Here is a 20991-nt window from a genome sequence, read left to right on the forward strand (position 1 = left end):
CTAGATGCAAGGCAAGAGGAAGGAGCCCAGCAGAAGGGTGCACAGACTCCAATTTCTGATGCTTATTTTTACATTGAACTGATCTGGGTGGTTCCCTGAAAAGGTCCCCTCACCCAAAGATGCTTCATTCTGAGAGACGTCTCTTTCTAATAGACCCAATCCTAATAGCCCTTCCAGAGAGAGGGCTGACTTGAAGAAATTGCTCAGAGGGGGTGGCGGGTACAGCTATAAAGAAGACAGCCAAATGCTGAGAGAGCCAGCTAAGCCATTAGGGTTTTAGGGGGGTTGGAAATGTCCACAGTAGGGTTTTTCAGAAACTGGAGTAAGTATCTCCCCCTCCGCCGACAGTCTTTTAGCTCAGGTTAGCCTAGGAGCCAGTATGTAGCCCAAGCTAGTCTCGAACTCGCAGCAATTCTTTTGCCTCAGCATTGTCACTTTTTTTTTTTTTTTTAATCCTTGAAGGAATGTGCGCACTGTTCCCGGGGAAGTTGCAAGGCTGGGGTGCAGAGCGGAGCTTTTGGCAGTAGGCAAGGATGGGAACCCAAATGAAATCCACAAATCCACACTGCTGAAAATCCGAAATGCTGTTCAGATTTGAGGGCAGTTGCTCTAATCCGGGGGCTGGCCCGGGAAAGCCCTCTATTTCCCCACCAGAACCTGCTGGGTAAATTCTCCGAGTACGGTTTTGGCGACCGTCACTCCACATTCATTGTGTGCCTCGTGTCTGGGGTGGAAAAGAAAAACCAAAGATTCGTTAACTTTCTCATCCCTGCTGGAAGCTTAGGACCGGTGGCCTCCGCCCTCCCTCTCCTCCCCCTCCCCCCTTAGCCCGGCTCTGGCGCCAAAGGGCGCTCGCGGGCCCTGGCCCCGCGCTCGCAGCTCCCGGGGGAGCTGGGTTGCCAGGTTGGTTAACGCCTCCGCAGGCGCGCAGATTGTCCGGGGCTGAAGGCGCCACCTCCGGCGCTCAGGCGCGAGCCGCCCCTCCCGCGCCGCGCTTCTGCTCGGGGCCCTCCCTCCGCTCCTCCCGCGCGCCGTCGCCCCAGCTCAGGCCCCAACAGGTGCAGCCGCGCTGGGTGCGGGTCTCCATCCCCAGGATGCAGGCGTACGAGGGCAGCGCGGCCGGACGCCGGGCCTTCGACAGCATCTGTCCCAACCGGATGCTGGACCTGCCGCAGCGGCTCCTCGTCAAGCCCGGGAAGCCGGAGAGGAAGGTGGGATGCCCGGCTCTGGGAGAGTCTGCCAGCCCCGCGCCCCGAACGCTGACCCGCGTCCCCCCCCCCGTTTCTGTGCCCGGCTAGCTCGTTCCTCCATGGAAGTCCTTCTCGGGATGCGGCGGCTGCAGCCAAGTGTCGGTGTACGAGGACCCCCCTGAAGCCGAGCCCGCTGCGCTGCCAGGTGAGCACGGAGGCGCCTGCACGACCCCTCGGTTATCCACGCTGGGTGGGTGAGGAGCTCGCGGTCCGCAGCCCCTCTCCGCCCCCCCCCCCCCGGGCTCCGAGGGCCTGGTTGAGGGTCCCGGAGGCGACCCAGCAGAGAGGCTTAGGGTTCGCCGGGTGCCTGTCTTCCGATCTCCCCTCGCAGCCCTCACCACCATAGACCTGCAGGACCTCGCAGACTGCACCTCGCTGCTCGGCTCTGAAGCGCCTCCTGCTGGTGATTCTTCCGCCGCGCAGGTACGTCTTAAGCCACTTAAAGACCCAACGGGAAAAGTAGTGGGTTTATTTCCTCTAAGGTCTCCGGATGGACAGGGAGCACGGGTACTTTCAGCAGAGTGCAGGGAAGTCAAGCCTCCCAGGTCCCAGTTTTCTCCTCTGCCCTAGTATGTTATTAAATTCTCATTTCCAGAGCGTGTCTGGCTAACCTTTACTTAAGGGCCCCTTGTCGTTCATCTGAAGAGGGCAATTGGACTAAAGAACCGTGTGAGTGTGCACGAGCTCACAGGATAACTGCCTTGTTTGTCAGGCACTTCTGGCCACTCAGGAACTATTTGTACGTAGTTCGTGCGTACTAAAGGAGTATGGAAGTCACTGGGGGAAAGGACAAAGGATTCTGTAAACAAGGAGGTGGACAACATTCCCTCTGCAGAGATGGACATTCGGCAGCTGGCCATTTTAGAAGTCCTGTTCTGACCCTGCCCCATCCCCAACATTCTAGTCCCTTACCATCTTGGGGAAGAGAGACTCCCCTCCCCCATCCCCTTTCCCTCTAAACCTGTCTTCCTAATTCATCCGATTTCTACCTCTTGCCATTGCCGACACATCCGAGGCAGAGAATGGAACTTCTCAGGGCCTGGTGCTTCAGAGGCCAGGGACTTGAGTCTTCTTTGGTCGGGCATGACATGTCCAGAAGGACAGGTGGTCTTATCCAGATGTAGCCCATAGGGAAAAGGACTACTCCAACATTCTAACAGCAGGTGCTGGGACCACAAGGTCCATGGGGAACAGGCCCACTGCAGGACCGACCCTGCAGAATCTGTGAGCACCGTGAAGTAGCCGAGTAAAGTTTCTAAGGAATCCTCTCCCAGCCTTTTCCAGCCTTGGGGAAGCGCTCAGGGAGACTCATCCCGGGTGGAGACCAGAATCAGACTCTGTGTTGGGAGTGGCACTGCCCTACAAGGGATGCTCAGCTCTCTTTAGAGCTGATGCTCAAGTAAGGAAAGACAAGCCTGGGCCTCTGTCACCTGACCCACAGTCCTCAATGTCCAGCAGGTGCTGGTCATCTGTCCTCTTTCTTCCATGAGGGAATCTGGGATTTTGAAAATAGGGCCAGAAAAAAAAAAAAGTTAGATTTAGGGTAAGTTTTGCTTCCACCAAAATATATGACTAGTGGAATCAATAGACATTTCTTGTGGGTGTCTAATGACATAGTTCTTAGAGACTCCTTTCCCCTTTCTAACTGGACTCCAAGAAAGCCAGGGATTCTAAAAAAAAAAAAAAAGACAATCAATGGGGTAGTCAGGAAGAATGGAACAGGCACTGGTATGCCAGGATGGCCCCTGGGTGTTGAGCAATCCATCTTCTCCTGGCTTCAGACTCCCTTTCAACAGAAGAGGAAGCATTCTGTTGGCCCTGTCTACTTTCCACTCTAGTGGGAGGATTAACTCAGAGAGTGTGTAAACAAAACAAAACAAAAATTGTCAACTTGAAATGACTATCCCTTAAGAGAATAGAAAAAATGCCTGAACCTCCTCCTTTTTTACCATTTTCTTCTCTCTCAGGCACCTGGGCATCCTGGCCAGGCAACATGAAGGTGTGTCTTACTATAGGTAAAAAGCCAACTCCAACTTAGATTGAAACCAAACTAAACCAAAGACACCACAGCTGCTGCAGCCCCTTGAAGGGATGTCTTTTTATAGTCTCCTGGGCCTCTGTGGTCACAGTCCCACCCTCCCCTTTTCTTTATGGATGAAGTGGCTAGCATTTTAAATCTAGGCTTTGGAGGCCTTTGTACCTGTCCTGGTGTTAATGCCTCAATCTCTGCTCTTAGAGAGGTAAGGGTGTGTGTGTGTGTGTTGGGCTGTGGGGGAGGGTAAGTTGGAGCTGCTGTTCTGTAGGTGCACAGAGAATACTGAAAGGAGTCAGCATAGCTGCCTGATGACCTACCTGAGAGGAAGCTCAGATGGGCTGTCTGACACCCAGCTGGGCTGCCACAGCCAGGGGATGGACTGCTGTGCTTGTGGAACTGGAGACTTTCGGAAGCAGAACTCCTAGGTTACAGCCTAACCAGCTTGCCAGCCCAAGGGAAGCCCCCTCTTCTGCGTTTTCTGGCTGTGAACCAGAGTGCGCGCAGCCTTCCAACCTTCAAGGATGTCTGTCTGTTTAGCATTGTTCTGAGTCTCTGCCCAGACTCAGCACTGACTGGCTCATGCTCTTGGTTTGGTTTAGGGCCCCTCCTTGCACACTGAAGATTTCAGCTTGCAGAATTTCAGAGACGTGGTGGATGACCTCATCGCAGGCAAGTGCGGTCCCCTTTGTGGTTAAATGACAGAAGGGCTGCATGCTTCAGATCGTGTAGTGGTGTAGGTCCAGCCATCTGCCAAAGACTAGACAGCCCTTCTTTCCCCAAGGGGTCAGTGTCTTCCTCTCCCTCTAGTGGGGAAATCCTGTCACTTGGTCTTTAGGGCTCCTATGGGTTTCTCGGTGTGAGTTCTGGGAATGAGGTCCCTGTGTTGTGATGTGGTGCGACAGGCCTTAAATGACAAGGGTCTACAGAGGAGCCAAACCTCGTATGCCTTCTAGGCCCCAGCAGGTTTGCCTGATTTCCTCCAGGTTAGCCCAGCAGGTGTATGGAGAGAGCACTTGGTACATTGAACAAAATAGCAAGAAACACCAAGGATCGTGGACTTTGCCTTTTGCGCCTGTGGCTGGTTGAGCACTAATCCAGCTACATCCCTTCCTCTCAGATTCGTCCTCTTTGATGTCGCCTCCCCTGACAGAAGGTGACTTTCCCTTCTCCCCTTGTGATGTGTCATCTTTTCGGTCCTGCCTCTCCCCATCGATGGACCCACCTGCCTTGGGGTCTCCGCCGCTGCCCCAACCCCCACCACCTTGCTCTTCAGACTTGCCTCCACCACCAACCGAGGAGTACTGGAAGGAGGTGGCCGACCAGAACCAGAGGGCCCTGGGGACTGCTCTCATAGAGAATAACCAAGTAGGGACCCTGGGGGTTAGGGATTTTGGGGTGGAGACGGGGTCTAGTGTAGGGCAGAAGTCCGGAGTTATAATGGCTAGGGTGTGCTCCTGTGGACCCCGTGGTTCTCACAGCTGGTACTGCTCCACTGGTCCATCCCGGTTCTGAACGTGTTACATAGAGATGACCGAACCCCACCAGGATTTCTTTTCTCTTTCCTCTCCTTCTTTTCCCCCCCTCTTTCATTCTCTTTTCTTTTCAAGATAGGGTCTGGTGGAGCCCAGGTTGGCTTCTAACTTCCTATATAGCAGAGGATGACCTTGAACTCCTGATCTCCCAGGCAAGCAACGCCATTTCTGGTTTATGTGGTACTGGGGATCTAGACAGGGTTTTAAGCATAAGCACTCTACCAACTGAGCTATGTTCCCAACCCCTGTCCCTTTCTTGAACTCACATAGCACACTCAGGCTTGCCTAGAACTTAGATCCTTAAGCCTCAGTTTCCCCTAGTATGGGATTACAGGTGTGCCCCATTGGTCTTGATTCCCGCCAGACTGGTAATACTACTAGCAGTTCTTTTTCAATTTTTTTTTTAAGATTTATTTATTTAGCACACAATGTTCTGTCTGCATGCCAGAAAAGGGCAGCAGCTCTTATGATAGATGGTTGTGAGCCACCATGTGGTTGCTGGGAATTGAACTCAGGACCTCTGGAAGAGCAGCCAGTACTCTTAACCTCTGAGCCATCTCTCCAGCCCCCTAGCAGTTCTTATGTAAAGTTTGTGAGTGTGTGTCTGACCCTGTGTTTATCAATTTACTTTCTTCTCTCACTTGATCCAACACAGAAGCTAGACAATTTCACTAGCCCCATTTTATAGATAAATAAACTGGGGCGTAGGATGGTTGAACTTTAGAGGGAGAACCTAGATGGGCTTGTTGTCCAAATCAGTACTGTTGACTTCTATCTTCTATCCAACAAGGCACCAAAGTTTAATTGAGATACAGTTTGTTCAGCGGTATCTTCCTTAAAAATAAATAAATAAATAAATAAATAAATAAATAAGTAAATAAGTAAATAAATAAATAAATAAAATAAACGAACCAATTGGCTACTGCCAGGGGAATAAAGGCCCGTGGGTCCTCAGTCCTGATGAGACTTCAGGGTCTTAGTTTAATTCCTGAGGAGTCCACCCAGCACTGTGACCTCTCTCTCTGAGGCTGGCTCTTCCACTGCAGCTGCACGTTACGCTGACGCAGAAGCAGGAGGAGATCGCCTCGCTCCGGGAGAGGAACGTGCAGCTGAAAGAGCTAGCCAGCCGGACCCGGCACCTGGCCTCGGTGCTGGACGTAAGTGGACGGCTCGCGGGACACGTCGGAGTGCGCCTGTGCTGGGGCCGCTGGTGGTGCCTGGTGTGGTGCGCTCCTGCCTCTTTCTGCCCGCGCGGCTCCAGCGCTCTGCTTTCTCTTTCACAGAAGCTTATGATCACGCAATCCCCGGCCGAGCCCTTCCAGGTCAAGGCGACGACGAAGAGGAGCCTGGAGGAGCTGCTCTGTGCAGCGGGACAAGTAGGGCAGGGTGACGCGGAAGTGGGCGCCATCCTTAGGGACATCTCCCAGCGTTGCGACGAGGCCCTGCAGACCCGCGACCCCAAGCGGCCCCGGCTGCAGCAGGAGCCCGGCAGCAAGGACTGCAGCTCCAGCAGTCTCCACGGCGCCTTCCGAGGGCTGCGCACCGGCTGCAGCGCCGGCTCGGTGAACCTGAGCCGCAGCGAGCTGGAGGAAGGCGGCTCCTTCAGCACGCCCATCCGCAGCCACAGCACCATCCGCACTCTGGCCTTCCCCCAGGGCAAAGCCTTCACCATCCGGACCGCCACGGGTGGTTACAAATTCCGCTGGGTCCCCAGCTGAGCGGGGACGTGGTCCCCCCTCCCCACTCCCAAACACTGCCCTGTGTCCAGACTGAAGCGTCTGCCAGCGAATGCGATTAGGTAGAGCTGTTTCCCACATCTGGTTTCCAGAATTCAGCCGCGCACACGTCACAGTCAAACTTAGAAGTATTTCTTTCCTAGCGCTTCGATTGTTTTATTTGAGACAGGTGTCACATAGCCCAGGCTGGCCTCTGACTTGCTATTATGGTTGCTTTGAACGCCCGGCCCTTCCGATTCCACCTCCTGAGTGCTGGGATTACAGGTGTTCACTTCCAAACTTTGCTGATTTTTTTTTTGATTGATTTTTAGACTTATTTATTTATTATTTATACAGTACTCTCCGTGCATGGATGTCTGCATGTATGCACCAGATCTCAATAGAGATGGTTGTGAGCCACCATGTGGTTGCTGGGAATTGAACTCAGGACCTCTGGAAGAGCAGACAGTGCTCTTAACTACCGAGCCATCTCTCCAGCCCTTAAAGTCATAGAGTACTCTAGATTTGTAAGAAAACAGAATAGGGCCAAGAGATTGATGTGATTGTCCACTAGGGAGGCTTTCTTGGAATTATCCAACCGCCAGTCTTTTAAGGATTCTAGGTTCAGAAGCCGGGTATTCTGTTTGAGTATTTCAACACATCGCTCATTTCCCCCAGTCCTCAGAGTACACCTAACTACGTTACTACTGAAAAATTTTATTTCAATTAAAAAAAAAAAAAAAAAAAGACACCTAACTCCCAAAACAAGCAGTGGCACAAGTCTTTAATCCCAGCACTGGGGAGGCAGAGGCATGCAGATCCCTGTGAGTTCAAGGCCAGCCTGGTCTACAAAATGAGTTCTGGGACAGCCAAGGCCACAGAAAGAAACCCTGCCTGGAAAAACAAACAAACGAAAGTAGGCAAGGCTACCCAATTAAATAAATGCTGGTGCAGAACAGGTTCGGAACACAGTTGTCTGAAATAATTGCTCCTATAATTTGGTGAGATTTGTGACAATAGGGCAGAAGAGATGGGTGGGCAGTTGAGAGTACTTGCTGAGCTTCTGCTCTTGCACCGGCTGGGGTTCAGGTCCCAACATCTGTTTTGATGACTCAGAACTATTTGGGAGCTGTAGTCCCTGGGGGTCTGACATCCTCTTCTGGCTTTTGTGGGCACCTGTACATTTCTGGAAAACACACACACACAACACACACACACACACACACACACACACACACATTCTCTTCCAGCTTTTGTGGGTACCTGCACACTTCTGGAAAACACAATGTCTCTGTGCATTCAGCTTTATCAGTGGAAACAGACAACCACCTCTAACCCAAACTTAGTTAAGAAGAAAGGCGGGTTGCTTTAAGCAAACGGTCTACACTGCACAAAGCGGACCACCCACCACGCTTCACATTACGTGGCTGCATCTTCTGAGCACAATTCTGTGAGCTTCAGTTGATTCTTCTCTGCCTATTGTTTGTGGTTCCTTTTTTCCCTGCTCTGTTCTGAAGTGACGTAAATGGCATATATCATATGTAGTTTCTCTCAGCCTGAGTGTTCACTCTGAGTGTTCTTCCTGCTCTCGGGACTCAGCTAGGCAAGACTCCAGGCGCGTTGCACCCCAGGCATAGCTGGCTCCTCAGTCTGAGTGGACATATCAGGTAGCAGGTGGATTGCTTAAGGTGGCAAGACCTGCTGCTCCAGTTTGGCGTGTGTACGGTCATCTGTGCTTAAATAGCCATTTAGAAACAAACAAACAAAAAAAGATAAAATAGACCACATTTCCTCATATTTTGCCTAAGGAGTGAACTGAGAAAGTGGGTTGTTCAGAATTTTTTTTTCCATAGGCTCAAATATACAGTTACCACAGGATCAAAACAAACTCCAAAATAAACAACAAAAAACCCTTTTAAACCTGTCACAATAAACAGTGGCCCTCCCAATCTCTGATTCTCATAATGAATTACCTTCACAGGCCACAAACGGTAAAAAGCATTTGTAGGTTTCTTTTATATCTTGTGCCTAGATTTTAAATAATCATACTGCTATTGTCTTTCATTTTATAGTTTTGTAACTGTCATGCTAGTGACCAGTAGCTCTATCGTTTGATATTTTTAATAATATATCTTATTAATTTTAGAGATTCATATATGTATGCAATGTATTTTGATCATATTCACTCCCTATTCCTCTCCTAACTCCTAAGAGTGAGTCTATCCCCACTCTTCATCCTATTTTAACTTCCTGTCTTATTTCTCCTCCTCTTCAATATGACCCACCAAGTCCAATTATCCTTCATTCTCGTGGAGAAAAGCTCTCTTTTGAACTAATGGCACAAAGGACCAACTTAATAGAGTCTAAAACCTAGTCTTTCATCTAACATATTTATTGAAAATTGATGGGAATCTCTTTATCTCAGATTCTAAGAAAACAAAGAATAGATTATAAATGTTCTTTTCTGAGAAGAGATAAAGACACAACAAATAGTAATTTAAAGTGCTGTGAAGAAAAAAAGACTGGCAGGGAGAAGGGTTTGGGCTACAGCACAAGACAGGCTGAAAGCATGAGCAATAGGTGTTTGTTTCTTACAGTTTGGGGCCTGAGAGTCCAAGATGAAGGTGGTGGCTCCTTAGGTTCCTCTTCTTGGTTTGTAGACCACCGTTTGTTTGCTGGAAAAATCTCATGGCTGGGAGAGGGTTCCAGTCTTCTCTTAAAAGGGCTCTAACCCCATTACTGATGTTGAATTGAACCTCCCACCCCTCCGGTCTCCAAAGACAATCACATTGGGAGCTAGGAGTTACTTACATAGAGGGATTTTGGAGAGACACAGGTGTTCAGTTCATAGCAGATGGTGAGTTTTGGGAGGCAGGGAGGATGCTATTTTAGATGAGGTGGTCTAGTCAGGAAAAGCTTTTCTAATAAGGTAACATTTGAGGGCTTCAGATATGACTCAGTTGGTATAGTTCTTGCCTCGCATGCATGAGTCCCGGAATTTGACCCCCAACACTGTTGACGAAACATAACAAGAGACAATTTGAACAGAGGCTGGAGGGTGCTTGAGAGTGGGTGTTATGGATACCTGGGTGAACTGTATTCTAGGCAGAGGAAAAAGGATATGGAAAGGTCCTGGGGCCAGAGAGTTGCCTGGCCTGGTGAACAGTAAGGATGCTAAGGATGCTAGCAGGACTAGTTCTGAGTGAACGCAGGGGTGGTCACGAAGGGAGGATTAGCAGGGCTCTCCTGACCTTGTGAAGACTTTGGGATTGTCCTGAGTGATAGGGAATCCTTTAGGGGTGGGTTAGTGAAGAGTCACATGATCACGTTAACTTTTCCTCACGGTGATGGAGGTCATTATGTACCAGCCAGATCTTAGTATTGTTATTTCTATGGTCCATCACTGGCCTCATATTTTGTAAATATTTGTCCTCCCTCACTTGTCTATTGGCGATAATAAAGAACTGATGGCCAATAGCTGGACAGGAAGTGGAAGGCAGATTTTTTGCGGGGAGAGAGAGAGAGAGAGAGAGAGAGAGAGAGAGAGCACAGACCATGGACATGGCCCCTTGCTGCAGTAGGGCCACAGAGGCCCTTGGAGGCAGCCTGGGAAATGAATGTCAACATGGCTGCCAGTATCAGTTCAGGTCCCTCAGATCAATGTGGCCCCTGGCAGCAGCACAGCCCCTGATGGCAACATGATGCAGGCTGCAGCCCAGCTCATGGACTTTTGCATGGCCTTCAGTGGTAAGATGGGCCACGGACATCAACACAGACTCTGGCTACAGTAAGGCCACGGGACACAGGCGTGGCCCTCGGTGGCAGAGAGGACCTGGACATTCTTTCTGCAGCACAGATCACATGGACTTGCAAATGGCCTTTAGTGGTGACACGGGGCCATGGGCTCTTTCTGCCTGCTTAGTGTTGCTTTACATTTCTCCAAACTACTCTCCTTTCCTGTCCCCACCTCTGTTCTCACTCTTTGATTTCTGCATCTCACAAGAAAGAACTCAGGCATCTTGAAGTTCATTTCCCATGCTGCAGCAAAGTTACCCGGGGCTGGCAACTTTAAACATTGATTTAGTTCAGCTTGGGAGGTCGAAGAGCATAATACTAGCATCTGCTGGCTCCGGGGAAGAACTACAGTCTAAAAGGGAACAGGGTATTGCAATGGGAGTGGGGAGGGGAGGGGTCTCAGGTAAGGAGCAATCTAAAGAGTGAGGAGTCATTTAGGACGGTATTTCTCACAGAAACTAATTGGGGTTCCAATAACAACTACTTTAGCCCTTCTAATGACCCCATGGACCAATTGCCTTGAACTAAACAGTGACCTTTTAAAGGTCTTACTACCTTGACATTGTCACATGGGGGTTCGGTCCTCTGACCTATGCCCTTTTGGGGATAACTTTAGTGAGCAGCTCTACCGCCAAGTGCTGAAAGGCGTTCGCAATGGCTCCTTGGCACATCTAGGCAATTGTGGGAGAAGAACTGCAGGAATAGAGACTCTAGTTCTTCCTGGCAGATTCCCTCACTTCAGATACCCCACTGTGGGCTGAGATCTCAGAGGGCATCTTGGTCCTGATGCTGGTCAAAAATTTTACCTTGGGAAAGATTGACTGAATAGAGAAGAGGGCCTTTCACACACACTTCAGTGTCTTGGGACTATGGATAACTTTAAATTGTGTTTTTATGATGCTTCTATTCCTCTGTTTAAAAAAAGTGTGTAAGCCTGGTCTGGTGGTGCAGGCCTGTAATCTCAGCACTTGGGGAGGCAAAGGCAGGCAGATCTCTGTGAGCTTGAGGCCAGCCTGGTCTACAAAGCAAGTCCAGGACAGCCAAGGCTACACAGAGAAACCCTATCTCAGAAAAACAAAAACAAAAACAAAACAAGTTAAAAGAAAGAAAGAAAGAAAATGTGTGGATGGTTGGCCTTCTTCCACTAACTTACTTAATTAGCAGCTTTATTTCCATCTTCAGTCTCAGCAAGCTATCTTCATCTAGAATCTCCTCTGTCAGGGCTGAACTTGGCATTACTCATTTATCTACTGGAGTCACTTCATTATCATCATCTGGTTGCTTACACACTACTGATACATTTGCACAATCTGAGATCATTACTGAGGAAAACTTACTCAACACAACAGTCAAGATGTGAAACATAAGGAAGTCAATGTGATTAGATAGGACAGTAGTCTACTATGAGTCAACATTCTTTTTTTTTTTTTTCCACTTATCTATTTAATTACTTTGCAGCCTGATCCCAGCCCCCTCCCCCCGCCCAGTTCTGCCGTCATGTTCCCTTTTCCACACTGCCCCTCTCCTTCTCAGAGAAGGGGAGGTCCCCAGGGGGTGTTAACCAACGCTGGCACCTCAAGTTGCAGCAGGGCTAAGCTTATCCTCTCCCACTGAACCCAGACAAGGCAGCCCAGCTGGGAGAACGGGATCCAAAGACAGGCAACAGAGCCAGAGAAAGCCCCTATTCCCATTGATAGGGGACCCACATGTTGACCAAGCTGCACATCTGCCACATATGTGCGGGGGGGGGGGTCTAGAACCAGCCCATGCATGCTCTTTGATTGGTGGTTCAGTCTCTGTGAGCCCCTGTGGGCTGGTCCCTGCTTAGTTTCCTCTGTTGGTCTTTTTGGGGTAGCTGGGGGTTGGAGGGGAAGGACTGGGATAATGGAAATGGGTGGAGGGGCATCTCTGGGACAAGAGAGGCTCCTGGGAGTCTATGGGGTGACCCTAGCTGAGATTTCTACCAGCTGAGGATATGGAACCTGAAGTCACTATCCCCCGTAACCAGGTGGGACTTCCAATGGAGGGGGGGGGGACACCAACCCACCCATAAAAATTTCCATCCAAGTTTTGTCTTGCCTACAAGAAGTGTAGGGATTAAGATGGAACAGAGATGGAGGGAATGGCAAACCAGTGGCTGGTCCATCATGAGACCCACCCCATGGGAGAGAGCCACCCCCTGACACTATTAATGATACTCTGCTATGCTTGCAGATAGAAGCTTAGCATAACTGTCTTCTGAGAGGCTTCATCCAGCAGCTGATGGAAATAGATGCAGACACCCACAGCCCAACAGTGAGCTGAGCTTGAGGAGTTTTGTGAAAGACTAAGAGGAAGGACTGGATGAAACAACCGTTCTTCTAAAGAGGTCTACACACCCTTTACACAGACACCTGTTCAAATGTGTGTAGGTGACAACAATTCCCAATATTTATTTTTAGCTGTTTAACAAGATATTAGGTAAATCAGATATGACAACTCATAATTATTTGTGTACTGGGAAACGAAATCCATAGATTTGTTCAGGATTTATACAAGCAGCCAAGTAAGAGTTAGGCACTGCACTTAGTTATAGGATGTGGAAACTTCAATTATTTCTAGGACATTCTATAGTTGAAAGTAAATACAGTTGAATACCAAGTTCTCAGAGAGCTAATAAAAGCTCTGAGCAGTTTTGTAAAATCACTCCTAAGTCACAAGGCTTCGTTTATAGTGCTTTTATTTCTTCAAAATACAGATTCCTACTGCCAAAGGTGATTGCACAGGGATGGCTGTGTTTGGTTTGGGCTGGTCTCTTCCAGCCAACCCCACCGTGATCACCTACTCCCCCCAAGGGCTGACCGAGGCAAGCGATTGCTTTTATCAGACTCATTAAGGCATAATTCACGTTACACATTTCACCTATTTAGAGTGTACTGTTCAATGTTTTCAGTATGCTCACAGTTAAGATCATCCTTACTAATTTTAAAATATTGTTTTTCCCAAAAGCAAGCTTACTCTTAATAGCAGCCACTTCTTCATTCCAATCTTTTGATCCTGGGAAACCACTATTTTCTGTCTGTCTGTATAGATTTGGCCTATTTTTAACATGGAATGGAGATCGTATCACACAATGTGGGGCCTTTTGTGACTTACTTCCTTCATGTACCATGATATTTTCAAGCTCTGTCCATGTCGTAATACTCATCAGTACGCCATTCCTTACGTGTGCATGTGTGTGTGGTGTGAGTATTTGTTTGTTCCCATGTTCGTGGCCACATGTGAATTTGGTGTGTGTGTGCAGGCTGATGTTAGGTGGGTGCGCTCCACTTTGTACAATGAGGCCTCACTTGATCGTGGACTTTGCCAATTTTACTGGCCTAGCCAGCCAGCTTGCTCCAGAGATCCTTTGCCTTCATCTCCTCATCAATGATTTACAGGGGTTTCAGCCTGCCTGGCCATGGGTGTGGAGTTGATGAACTCTAGTCCTGACACTTGTGAGGTTGTCCACACAGCCATCTTTCCAGCTCGATTTCTTTCTTCATGACACCTGATAGCATATTTATAATGAAAATGTTTTAGATTCTTGTCCATTGGCTCTTTTGCATCTATCAGATAATTCACATTTTTGTCTTTTATGTTATTGTCACCTTGTCAGACACAAGAGTTTTGTTTTGTTTTGTTTTTTTTTTTTTATGCAAGCCAAGCCGATCAGAAATTCTATTTTATATTTTTAAGAAAACTGCGCGTAGGACTGAGGGGCTGAGAGTGATAGCAATTTTGGTTAGTCCCAAAGAAGGTCTGCAACCTGGTTAACATAGAACTCTGGAGATAAGCGCCGCCCAGGGACTGCGCTGGGGCGCTCCAGGCAGTGGCCGTCAGTGGACGTTTAGAAGACTTGAGCACGCCTGAGGGAAGCAAGTGAGATCCTCCATGTAGATGACAGTCGGTTTTCGGGGTGTGGAACGAGGTAGGACAGGACACTGGCTACTACTCAACATGCAGCCTTTGTTCCTTCCCTCTGTGCAAAATGTAGAAGCTATTGAGGGGCAAAGTGTTGGTGGTTGGTTGAAATAATTGTGTTTTTTTTTTTTTTTTTTTCTCAGTGATTTCAAAGCCCTGGGGCCCACCAATAGTAGTCCCTGTTCACACCAAAACAGTAGCCCTTGCTGTACAAAATCTGAGTAGTACAAGGAAACTTTCAAGAGTCAGGGGCCTCATGATAGTCCACTGTTTGCATAGCGTGAACAGAATTAAAGTCCCTTTTCCTGTTTTTGAAGGGTGTGTGTGTGTGTGTGTAGCAGGTACGAATGTGTATAATTTTTAATAGCAGTTTTGACCTCGCAGACAGGTGCGTTCAGAGCAGCTCCAGGTGTCCCTCAATTCCCCACACAGATATAGCCCCCTCCACCGTCCCGCCAGAGAGACACATTTGCTGCAATTGACAAGTTATGGTAACCATCTCAGGTTTGCAGGGTACTGACGGAGTTTTCCCTCCGCACCGTGCACAAGTCTGGCTGAATGAATTCTGATGGCTATTTCCAAGTACGGTATCATACACAGTGGTTTCAGAGCTTCGGCAAAGCTCTTGTGAGACACTCAATAATCCCCCCCCCCCAAGCTTTGGTAATGTTTTCTCACTGTCTTCAAAGTTGTGCATATTCCATAATTTTATAAAATTGAAATCATACAGTGGAGCCTCATGAAGTCAGCTTTTTTTTTTTTTTCACATCTCTTCTGGGACTTTTCATGTATGGATAGCTCATTTAATTCTGGATAACATTCTTTTATCTCCCTGTACCATGGTTTATCTACTCTTTTGACAGACATCTTGGCACTTTCTAAACGGCAACAATTATGAATACAGCCACCCAAAATCTCTGTGTAACTTTTTTATGGATCTGTGGTGGTTTGAATGAGAACGACCCCAATAGGCTCATATATTTAATATCTAATTCCCAGGTGGAAGAACTGCTTGGGAAGTATTAGAATGTGTTGCCTTCTTGGAAGAGGGTTCATCATTATAGGGGAGCTTTGCATTTTCTTCTTTTTTAAAAAATAATTTTGAAAACTTTTTTGTTTTTTATTTATGTATATGAGCACCCTATCTGTACATACAGCCTGTAGGACAGAAGAGGGCATCGGATCCCTTCATAGATGGTTGTGAACCACGGTGTCGTTGCTGGGAATTGGGCTCAGGCCCTCTGGAATAGCATCCGGTGCGCTTAACCACTGATCCATCTCTCCAGCCCTGGGCTTTGTGTTTTCAAAAGCTCTCGCCATTTCTAGTCAGTTCTCTCTGCCTCATTCTTAGGGGTTGAGATGTAAGCTCTCAGGTGCTGCCGGAGCACCATGCCTGCCTGCTGCCGGCTGCCGTGGCTTCTTCCTTGATGGCCACAGACTCTAACCCCAAATTGTTTTCTATTATAAACTGCCTTGGTCATGGTGTTTTGTCACAGTGCTTGAAAAATAACTAAGATGGTGTGTCTTGTGTTTTAGATGGTTCTAAATTAAGCCAATTTGACAGTGAAAATTAACCATTGTGATGATCAGTGAGACAAAAAGAAATCTCAGCAGGAAGTTGCTTGGAGGGCAAGAGAGAACACCAGCATTGCACCAAGCAATTGTAAACTACAAATTCAGCCTCGGATACCGAATGGACAGGTGTGACCTCTTAGCTCTAGGCTCTTTTGTTTCTAAACTGGAAGCAAGCCATGTTTGCAGTTAGATTGTAAAGTTTTGCTAATACTCTTACAAGTAAACACTATAGCAAGAGTCTTAGCCATATGTGTGTACCAGGAATGGAGAACTCGGCCGAGTGTGAGCAGTGGGAAGAAGCTACGTGTTACACTTACTTTATGGAAACTCTACTTCATTTCTCATGTAGCCCAGGCTGGTCTCAAGATCTATGTAGCCCTAAATGACCTTGAACTCATGATCCTTCTGCCTCTGCCTCCCAAGTGCTAAAGTTGTAAACATTCACCACTAAACCCAACTCAGGAAACAGTGATTATCAGATTCAGGATGTCACGTATGCTAGGAAAGCACTCTACCAACCCAAATCCTAAATTATAGGTTCACATATAGCCTCGCCTGGCTGGAGCTCACTATGTAGTCATGACCTTCCTTTCCTCCTTGAGTGCTGGGATTATAGTTGTGAGTCATCATACACAGCTTATTAAGGTTTTAAATGAATTCAAAGTTATCCCATGAATAATGAAAGTAACTATATCCAAGAAAACTGTTTACATAGTTAAGGCAAAAAGCTTTTAACATCTACAAACTCCACCCACAATACAAGATTGACATTTGTGTCTGAGCTTCGGGTAGAAGATTCTTTCCTTAGGAAGTATTTGAGGCGCATGAGCCCTGACTTGTAGCTGAAGAGCTCTTGCCAGTTGATGGCTAATGGTGGAAGGAGAGTCGGTTCTCTTTAAGGGTGGCCTCTAGTAGTTCTACCACATCTCTAAGCATATGGGCACTGCTAAGCGGACTTGTGGTGTTATTTAGGAAAACATGTGGTGTTATTTAGGGAGAGAACATGAGTGTGTGGGGAATGGGTCTTAACGGAATTAGAGGGAAGAGGTAGAGGTGACTGTGATCAAAATACATTGCAAAAAATTTTCAAAGTATTACACGTTCACATACATATGTGTACGAATGTACATGAAATCCTCACAGCACTGTCTTCTACACAGAAGTTTTTGGGAAGATACAAAAAGCCTTAATGGAGTCTTTATTTTGGAGAAAGTTTGTTTCACAGCCAGAGTTAGAAATGAAAGTGCTAGATTAGAGTGACATCAGAGCACAGCTCTACCACTGTCAGCACGTGGAAATGTAAACTAGTTTTCAATTATCTAGATAGTAGTGCCCTCGTTCTATTGCACGCTTCATACTTACTAGTGATGTTTTAATCAGGCCAACCCAGAAAATGTACTGTATGCTAAATCACATGTAATTTTCAGCTGAACAGGTAACTAACGGCTACCTGTCAAGAGGCCTAACAGTCTTTGACATTGAGTTTGTATTAATTTGGGGATGTGTGTGGTGTTAGGGAAGGAACCAAGGCCTTGAGTATGCTGGTTGAGTACTCTCCTGGTAAACTATACCCCCAGGTCTTAAAAAAAAATAAAAAAACTTTAAAATTTTATTTATTTATTTGGCACTGTTCTAGAGAGTTTGTCTGCTTGTTTGTATATATATTTACCTATCTATTTATTTGCGTGTCACCGTTCTAGAGCATGGGGCCTGGGAGAATGGCGCCAACAAGCGAGGCAGATGAAAGTCTCATGCAATAACCAGCTTTATTCAGAGCCCCTGATGATTTATACTCTGAGGGTTAAGAAAGGTTATATGAGCAAAGTTCTTATGAGTTTAAGCTGTATACGGTCATGAGAACAAGCCACACGTGGCAGGAACATGTTTTTCCATAGAGGCATAAACATTTAATTGAACGACACCGGCAAGCAATAACGAGACTATGCCATGAACCCACTCCTGGCTGGTACACCTGGCAAGGGCACGGAAGCACACACCAAGAATAATTCTGTGTTTTGAAGAAACAAAGTTCATAAGGCTTGTCTTCATTTCTTGGAGTTTTCTCGCAGGCGCTCAGAATCCTCATAAGACTCCATTCTTGGGCCGCGTTTTCTTATTTATGTACTTTTCATGTGTGCGTGCATTCCGCTCTCTCTCTCTGTATGTATCTGGAGGCCAGAGAACAATGTGCAGCTGTTGGTACTCTCCTACCATTGTGCGACCCAACTGATATAGCTATAGTGGATAAGTGGCAAATGCCCTTATCCACTGAGCCATCTTGCCAGCTCTCTACGATATTTTATAATGGACTTTTATTCTAATTTTAGCCCTTGAATGAAACTATTGTAAGTCTCTACTAGCGTTATAGTTCAAGGACTCTTCAACTTGTAAAATGCTTTTATGTGTGGAAAGAGCTGAGAAATTAGGGGAGCATTTTCAGATTCAGAAATCAGAGAAAGAACTCTGACAAAACAGTTTGCTTAGGAGAGCTGACGTCAAGGTAGAGAAGCGTATCTGTTACTTTTCTTATTTGTCTGAACAAGCACCAGACAAGATGTCACTTAAGGGAAGAAGGGTTTGTTTTCATTCATGGTTTGAAGGGACAGAGCGTATCATGACAGGGGGGTCATGGTGTCAGGTGGGTCCATGGTGAGAGCTGAGGAGGAGCAGGAAAGAGGGAAAAAGAAAGGGAGAGGAAGAAGAGGGAAAAGAAAAGAGAGTTGAAGAGGGGAAGGAAAGAGAGGAGAGAACATAGAGAAGAGAGGACAGGACAGGAGGGAAGGGAAAGAAAAGGAAGGGAAGCAGAGGATGGCCTACTAGGGCTGAAACAGTGTTGAATATTTATAAACCTTAAACCACCTACTTCCTCTATCAAGGATCCACCCCCCAAAGGTGTTAGAATAGCACTGAAAGAGAATTTATGGTTACAATACCATAAAGAGAAAGTTGTTACCTCCTAGCTTAAAGGATAAAATATGGCTGCTGGTGGTGGTCCACACCTCTCATCCCAGCACTTGGGAGGCAAAAACAGGTGATCTCTGATTTAGAGGCCAGCCTGGTCTACATAGTGAGTTCCAGGACAGCCGGGGTTACATAGAGAAACCCAATCTTAAAAAATCAAACCAAAGGGGATGGACATTAGAAATAGGAGAAAACAAGGATCTAGGGCATATTGATTAATCTGTGACTTTTTCCTAATGGGTAATGCAGATACTATGAGGCTCAATCTCTCATATATATACATATATAAATATATTCATATATGTGTATACTATACATTATACTATATATTATGTATATAGTATACACTATACACACACACACATATATATATATACACATATAGTATGTATAGTGTATAGTATATACATAATAGGGAGTGGAGTAAGGGAAGTGTTCCCACTGATGGAAAGAACCAGCTCCTGAAAGTTGTCCTCTGACCTATACACATGGACTGTGGTACACATATATTTTCACTACACACCTACTGAAGGATAATGTTTTCAAAAGACAACAGGTACTTCTGAATTTGGACTGAACGCATTTTGCATTCTGAGATTGCTGTGAGCTCATAGGACCAAGAGGCAGCATGTTAAGGTTTGGGTGTGAGATGTGCCCCACAAGCTCATGTGTTTAAACACTCATTTCCCTTGGCATTTCTATATTGTAAAACTACAAATGAGATGGGACCTAGCTGGAGATAGAGGGGTGCTGAGGGATGGGTCACAGAGATCATTCTCTGGCTCCACTTCTCCTCTTATCCGACGGATGCCTGGCTGGTGTAACCAGCAGGGGCTGTAAGCTTGCACTGTCATACAATTGCCAACTGCCATGTCATTTCCACTGTAGAGGACTACATTCCCCAACTGTGAGCTGAAACATACTTTACTAAATGCAAAGCTGTAAAGTAAGCAACTTTCCCCTTCTTCCCCATTCTAGCCCCTAGTACTTTTTTGAGGAAGTACAAGAAAAATAAACACCAGCATTCAGTAGAAACTCAGGGCAGTTATGAGCTCCTGTAAAGATCAGTTGGGCATAATCCTGGTAGTCCCTTGTGAGCTGCGGGGAATACAGATACTATGAGGCCCAATCTCTCTTACATGTATCTTGGCTGTATCCGTGTGTGGTAATGAGCTCATGTGTGATACACATTCATGGGGAGAGATTAATGAATGCTCTTTCAGATATTTGCTCATTTGAGTGTCCAAGTGGTTGGTGGGATTTTTCACTTCTTAGTGAGTAAATGGTTTTGGCACTTGAAACTGCTTATGTCTGTTGTGTCTTCATTTTTTCTCTGTTATATTGTTTATCACCATTTAATTCTGACTTTCACCTATTTTCTTCTAAGATGTCCAAAAACAGCACTGGAAAGTGTGAAAAACTCAAATTCCTTTCTCCTGGTAAATGTTTGAATAGACAGTCGTCCTGATTTGAACAGACAGTACACGATGTATTCCTGTACCAAACATGCATGGCGTCTCAGAAGTTATATGCCAGTTAAAAGAATATACATAACATGGTGTCTGTGGGTATGGCTTAAAGGTAAAGTGCTTGCTGTGTGAGCCCAAAGACCCAAGTCTGGATCCTCAACTCTCAGACAAAAGCCAGTAGTGGCACGTGTAACCCCAGTGCTCAGTGGGTGGAGTCAGGAGGGCCCTGGAGTATGCTGCCAGCCACAGAGCCGAAATGAGGAGCTCCAGGGTCAGGGGAAAACCCTGTCTCAAAAAGATAGTGGAGAAGGATTAAGACGCCTAATGCCAACCTCGCCCTTCCACATGCACACTCACGGGCAAATGCTCGCACCCACGTGTATGTATGAACACACACACACGCACACGCACACGCACGGAGTCAGATAAAAATTTCCATGTTAAAAGAAAAAAATCTTAAAAAACAAAGTTTTTTGGTAGTCAAGAACCAGCCAAATTCCTGATTGCACGGTTAAGAAGGAGCAAGTGTGCGTGTTTGATGCGTGAGAGCACACATGGGCACGTGTGTGGGCATGTAGTGAAACCCTGAGCTGATGTTGGGAAGCCTTCCTTGATTCTTGTCCATCTTATCTATTTAGTGTTGTTACCAGAGGTTCAAGTCTCCTGGTGAAAAAGGAACCTAAGTCCCAGGGCAGCCTTTAAACCATAAAAATAAGG

At 46.8% G+C, this 20991-nt stretch overlaps 1 protein-coding gene across 1 annotated transcript; it reads left to right on the forward strand.

The window, feature by feature from the left end:
* Positions 1-1094: 1094 nt before the first annotated feature.
* Mcidas (multiciliate differentiation and DNA synthesis associated cell cycle protein) lies at positions 1095-6535 on the forward strand. The gene is made up of 7 exons (XM_055603142.1): positions 1095-1211; positions 1299-1395; positions 1582-1673; positions 3885-3954; positions 4403-4650; positions 5864-5974; positions 6101-6535. Exons 1-7 carry the CDS (start codon positions 1095-1097, stop codon positions 6533-6535), a joined length of 1170 nt encoding a protein of 389 aa, XP_055459117.1.
* The last annotated feature ends 14456 nt before the right edge of the window (positions 6536-20991 follow it).

Source organism: Psammomys obesus, unplaced genomic scaffold, assembly GCF_907164565.1.
Source record: "Psammomys obesus unplaced genomic scaffold, mPsaObe1.curated_primary_1811, whole genome shotgun sequence".
NCBI lineage: Eukaryota > Metazoa > Chordata > Mammalia > Rodentia > Muridae > Psammomys > Psammomys obesus.

What these genes read in the sequence shown, in the direction of transcription:
- Mcidas (XM_055603142.1), top strand. Translation starts at nt 1,095, where the DNA reads ATGCAGGCGTACGAGGGCAGCGCGGCCGGACGCCGGGCCTTCGACAGC. An exon ending in CCGGGAAGCCGGAGAGGAAG is followed by an intron (nt 1,212 to 1,298) that starts GTGGGATGCCCG and finishes GTGCCCGGCTAG; the next exon opens with CTCGTTCCTCCATGGAAGTC. An exon ending in GTGATTCTTCCGCCGCGCAG is followed by an intron (nt 1,674 to 3,884) that starts GTACGTCTTAAG and finishes GGTTTGGTTTAG; the next exon opens with GGCCCCTCCTTGCACACTGA.